At 39.8% G+C, this 6,137-nt stretch overlaps 1 protein-coding gene across 1 annotated transcript; it reads left to right on the forward strand.

Moving 5' to 3' along the window:
* Positions 1-789: 789 nt before the first annotated feature.
* Positions 790-4,824, forward strand: klhl40b (kelch-like family member 40b). Its single transcript, XM_026363332.1, has 6 exons — positions 790-2,080; positions 2,263-2,423; positions 2,525-2,632; positions 2,796-2,981; positions 3,119-3,268; positions 3,582-4,824. The coding sequence occupies exons 1-6, from the start codon at positions 947-949 to the stop codon at positions 3,691-3,693; spliced, it is 1,851 nt and encodes a 616-aa protein (XP_026219117.1). The 5' UTR covers positions 790-946; the 3' UTR covers positions 3,694-4,824.
* Positions 4,825-6,137: the final 1,313 nt, after the last annotated feature.

Consider the following 6,137-nt stretch of genomic DNA (forward strand, 5'->3'; position numbering starts at 1 on the left):
ATAAATCTCTAAAACTAAAACACAAATATTTTCATTTTTAAAAATTAGAGAACACACAGACGTTTTAATTAACCAGTCATTAGGAATTTCCTACAACGCAGGGACCCTGTAGCTTTTATTAGTTATCATTTATTTTGGATGAGGATTGATGCTACATTTTTGTGCCTGTGACTATTTAAAACAAGATTCATGAAATAAACCAAACAAACAACAGTTCTCACATACACTGTAATGACAGAACGACACACTGATATGTTTTCAATCATTTTTGACAACAATTAAACTCACTGCACACAGAAACACACTTTATCCGACCTAACTGTACAGACTAATGTTGACAATAAGAATCCATAACACAGATCAATATGATCACAGGTGGTGTGTAGGAAAGGAGGAATCTACAACAATGTTAAAATAATACAGTTAACAAACAGTTAACAATAATCTTAATATAATGCAAATATACTGTAGTAACAGCCTTTAACAAAATGATAGGGGGATACTGTTGCTCAGATGACTCAGGCACAGTGACCCCAGAGGGCAGCCTACCACAGACCTCCCCATGACTCAGGTCCTCTGTATTTGTATGTATGAAGCCATGTGGCAGCTGTCTAAGCGTGGTTAGATGTTCCTAAGGAGTGGTTAGGGGTGGGGTTAGAGGGATTGAAACGTCGATATTGCATTTCATGTTTCAGAATGAAGCCCATAGTTCCACACCGAGCATCCAGTCTATAAATAGCCCAGCAGTTGGAGCTCAGTTGAAGGGTCTGGACAGCTGAGAAAGTGGGCTGCCCTCTGGTTCAGCTGGTGTGGGCTAACAGCAGACTGTCAGTGTCTCTGAATCCTCCTCTGTCAGACCAGAAACCCGGGCTACGCTGCTAAAAAAGAAGATCCACATTTTGGTTGACTTGCAGCCCCAGAAAGGCTCTTCTTCCCACCAGGAGCAATGGCTCTACCTATAAACCCCCTGGACGAGCCCAGGACGTACCAGCAGACCCTGCTCCAGGACGGCCTGTACGACCTGTTAGAGAACGACAAGCTGGTTGATTGTGTGTTGAAGATCAAAGGCAAGGAGTTCCCCTGCCACCGGCTCGTCCTGTGTGCCTGCAGCTCGTACTTCCGCTCTATCATCCTGTCTGACCAAGAGGAGAGCAAAAAGAAAGAGATTGTCCTGGAGGATGTGGAGCCTGGTGTCATGGGACTGATCCTCAGGTATCTGTACACCTCCAAAATCAACGTGACAGAGCAGAATGTCCAGGACATCTTCGCTGTGGCCAACATGTACCAGATCCCTTCAATTTTCACTGTATGCGTCTCTTTCCTACAAAAGCGCCTGAGCCTCAGCAACTGTCTGGCTATCTTCAGGCTCGGCTTGATGCTGGACTGTCCCAGGTTGGCTATTTCTGCCCGAAACTATGCCTGTGAGCGTTTCCAGCTCATCTCCAGAGACGAGGAGTTCTATCAGTTGCTCCCTAGTGAGCTGGCAGCCATTTTAGCAAACGACAACCTGAATGTAGAGACAGAGGAAGCAGTGTTTGAGGCTTTGATGAACTGGGTGTCCCGGGACCCTGAAAGTAGAGAGAAGGAGCTGCCAGGTTTGCTGGATTGTGTCCGTTTGCGTCTGGTCAGTGAGGACTACCTGAAAGAAAAAGTAGAGAAACACAAACTGATTTCTTCAAATCCCGAGTTGCAGCAGAAACTCCAGCTGGTTAAAGATGCTCACATTGGAAAAATGCCAGAGGTTAAAAAAAGCAAAAGCAAGAAGGAGGCTGGTGGAGCAGAAAAAGATGGAGAGCGTGAGGATAAAGAGGAGGAGGAAGAGGAAGATCTTCTCCCAGGCATCCTCAACGATAACCTGAGATTCGGCATGTTTATGAGGGATTTGATAGTGATGGTGAACGACATGGGTACTGTGGCTTATGATCCGTCTGGGAACGACTGCTTTGTCGCATCACTCTCCACACAGATTCCCAAGAACCATGTCAGCCTGGTCACCAAGGAGAACCAGATCTTTGTGGCAGGAGGATTATTTTTTGATGAACAGAACAAGGAAGATCCACTCTGCTCCTACTTCCTGCAGGTAGGAGTGATGCTCTTACATTTAAGGAGATATGATGTGCAATATCAGAAACAGACTATTCTGTAGATAATTTATCATTAATCTATTATTATCATTGAACTTTACAAACCTCTTAAACTACAATGTACTTCACTTGGCATAAACATAAACTCTTCACAAATATTTGCCTCCTGTGACCTCAGTACGACCCAGTCAGTGCTGACTGGCTGGGGATGCCGCCCTTTCCATCTCCCCGCTTCCTGTTTGGGCTTGGCGAGGCTGAGAACTCCATCTTTGTTGTGGGGGGGAAGGAGCTGAAGGAGCAGGAGCACACTCTAGACTCAGTTTTGGTCTATGACAGACAGTGAGTGTAAACATGTTCATCATTTTTAAAACCATCTGCTGGTCTCAGTGCTGGACCCTAATGAATTCACCCTTTTTTTGTTTTTGTTTTCTTGTTTACAGATCTTTCAAATGGGGAGAATCAGAGCCAGTTCCTTACCCAGTCTATGGACACGCAACAGTGTCACACAATAATATTGTTTATGTGATTGGAGGAAAGGGAGAAAACAAGTGAGTATGTAATGTAATAAAAATATTATTATTCAGCTGTGGCAGATTAGTAGAGGATTTAAGCCTTTAAGCCTGAGTCAACATGATTCAAAAGTCATAACAGAGACCACTAGGGACTGATGAAACTCAGAGGCTCTGTCTACTCTGTCTCTCCTATGAACAGGAGCTGTCTAAAGAACGTGTGTGCATATGATGCCAAGAGGTTCGAATGGAAGGAGTTAGCACCCATGAAGACTGGACGCTCTTTATTTGGAGCCACTGTTCACAACAACAAGATCTATGTGGCAGCAGGCGTCACCGACAATGGGCTAACAGGCTCCGTAGAGGTGTACAACATCAATACCAATCAGTGAGTTCATCAAATGCTCAAGTATGACTGAGAAAAAGTACATGTGTTAAATTTTCCTCCTGAGCCACTTGACTCCTCAATAAAAACATATTCTATTAAATCTTTGTACATCTATGATGTTTGTTTACATTTTTCAGGTGGTCAGATTTTGCAGCGTTTCCACAGGAGCGTAGTTCTCTCAACCTGGTGTCTGTGGCTGGTTCGCTGTACGCTGTAGGAGGTTTTGCCATGATGCCTCTGGAGGACAGTGATGAGATGGTTCCCAAAGAGATGAACGACATCTGGAAGTGAGTCACAGTTCGTTCTTTAAATCCTGACATTCATGCATTGTCAAGAACAACACAAAGGCAATTAAAGGTAGCAGGTGATCTTATAGCAGCTAAAATAAAATCCCCTGCTGTGTTCATTTTGCCAAAAACAATTTTTACACATGACACTGAAAAAATCTCAAGGCATGTCTGAAGGTAAACGCTGAACTATTTATATATAGTCCAGTTTTTTATATATAAATATAAATGTAAAATCCACAGATATAGATGAAATGTACTTGTCAGTAGATTGTTAATTTCATGACAAACGAATGTCTGTCAACCTCCTCAGGTATAATGAGACAGAAGGGATGTGGAATGGGATCCTCAGGGAGATCCAGTACTCTTCAGGGGCCACTGTTCTAGGGGTCTGTCTCAACACCCTGCGTCTCACCAAGATGTAAATCCACCTCCAGTTCCTGTTTGTCAACAGAAATCAATGCTCGAGTCCACAGGCATTTCACAGCAGGTCGCAGGTCACAAGGACATCTAACTGAAGCACATTTCTCTCAACTAAGTGTGTTTTGTCTCCCTATTCTGACTAAATATAATGGACACATTTCTGTTTTGATTGAAGATATTTTTATATATGTTTTTCAGTGATTGTAAACAGTCTGCTGACACCATTAAAAAATATAATTCAAGCTTACACACTAAAAACGGTTTTGAAAATGTATTTGCAAATTATCGTCATAAGGAATGAACCTTTATAGAGCCAGACTGACACAATACAATTAAAAACAATCCAGTTCAGTTTCTGAGCACGGAAATAAAAACACAGTACACATATCTATTTGCAATAATATATCTATACTGTTTAATATTGAAATGATTTAATTACGCTGTGTTGTGTTACAGACAGTAAACACTAGTCAATAATACAATAAAAGACATAAAATACAGTCTAATGTATTAGCACCTCTAGACACTAATGTCCTTGTACTGTTTTTAGTATTTTAATATAGCTGAAATTGACAACTACTGCCTACACATGGTCTTTGTACACCAGAGTTAACTAAGACATAGTGTTTACATTACAATGTAGAGAATCAGCAAATAACAGTACACATTATGATTTCTTTAACACAGCTGCAATATGAGTAAGTATGGAAAATGTAGAGGGTATGTGGATAATACATTTTTAAAATGACTATGGCACCGGTGCCTGTGGTTATCATCACATGTATTTTTGCCCAAAAAGAGGAAATATTGCCATCAAAATACAACAGAACACATCAGTAAATAATAATGTCAATTAAATAGTTAATAACTGCAGTGTAAAAATAAATATAAACATGTTTATACTTTAACCTCCAATCAGTTGCTAAAACATCCAATTAGAATATAAAACTAATAACAAAAACAAAAACAAAACCTTGACCATTTGTTTTTTGTGCACCTTACCTCACCACTGTGCCAACAGATGCCAGAAGCTTTTTAGCATTAGCACTGTATATGATGGCTGAGCTAATTAGCATTAGCAAGCCAATAATGCTAATCATACCTTTCTGCTGGTAGTGAAACAGATGATTATTTTTTATGAGTAAAAAATTACTCATTTATTATTTACTCAATTAATAGATGCTGTTTTTTAAATGCTAGAAAAAAATGACCATAATTTATTACCAGCGAACAAACGTCTTCATCTGGCAAACAGCCCAAACCAAGAAATATTAATTTTAATATTCACATTTGACAAGCTGCAAGACAATGTAGACATTCTATCTGAAAACAAAACAAAAATTGAAACAAACAAACAAACAAACTGTTAAAAAACGTATTACATAAATAGGTGCCAGATTTCAGTTTTTCTGTTCTGACCTTTGACTAGTCATTGCAGGCCTTTTTACACTAAATATTTATTTCAAATAAATTTTGAATGAAATCATTAGTTGTAATCATTTAACTAACAATATTATTTATTGATGCACTGAGTTGCATTTTTGACTTGTCTGGTAACTTTTTGTTTGTTTTGGAGATCCATAAGTTTGGCCAACATGTGGACACACACACAGAAAAATGAAAACCATTTTCCTCTTCAAAAGAGTAAAACTTATCTTTAAATACATACAGTGTTTTCTCTCCAGTATCCAGTAGTTTAGCTACTAAAATAAGGTACCAATATTCCCAACACTTTTCCCGGAAACTGAAGGCCATACAATCAACACAATAATCAATACAATTATAGGACGCACACTTAAACGGCTGTTGAACCCCGAACATGTCCCAGCTAAGACCCAACCTGCTGATCTTGTGAGTATTTTCTGCTTTGAACCTAATGCCAGGCTCGGTGCTTCACTGAGTGACAGACAGCAGCCTTGGAAGCAGTGCAGAATGCACAGTCACCGTGATGTCTGGGCACCCACTTAATCAGTGACAACCCCTCATCTGAGGACAAGGGCAGGTCCACCTTTGCTTAATCTAATACAAGCCTTTGGCTGCTAGCTGTAGTAAAGGAGAACAGGGCTAATTAAAAGCCTACCTGCTTAGAATATAGGATTCATAAACATTGTGCAATGTGTCATTTTTCTAGAATCTCAGTTTTACTTTCATTTACCTTTAAAACACTCAATTAAAAAAGACACTTAAACAAAAAGGATTTGTTTTACAGTTCCTGTCCGCAGGCTCCAACGCTCCACAAAAAGTGTCTCATTGCTTTCATGACGTCACACATGGGTTTTGTCTTGTTTGCAGCTGGATTTAGGGAAGATTTGTTTGCTAAATAATCCAAGATAAAAGATTAACACACACGTTCTGCTTTCTAGGGTGGATGTAGACTCAATCTCTAAATGTTGCCTGGATACTGTGTCATGCCAAAATCATTAATATGATTTGTTTATTTGACTGA

Source organism: Anabas testudineus, chromosome 2, assembly GCF_900324465.2.
Source record: "Anabas testudineus chromosome 2, fAnaTes1.2, whole genome shotgun sequence".
Taxonomy (NCBI): domain Eukaryota; kingdom Metazoa; phylum Chordata; class Actinopteri; order Anabantiformes; family Anabantidae; genus Anabas; species Anabas testudineus.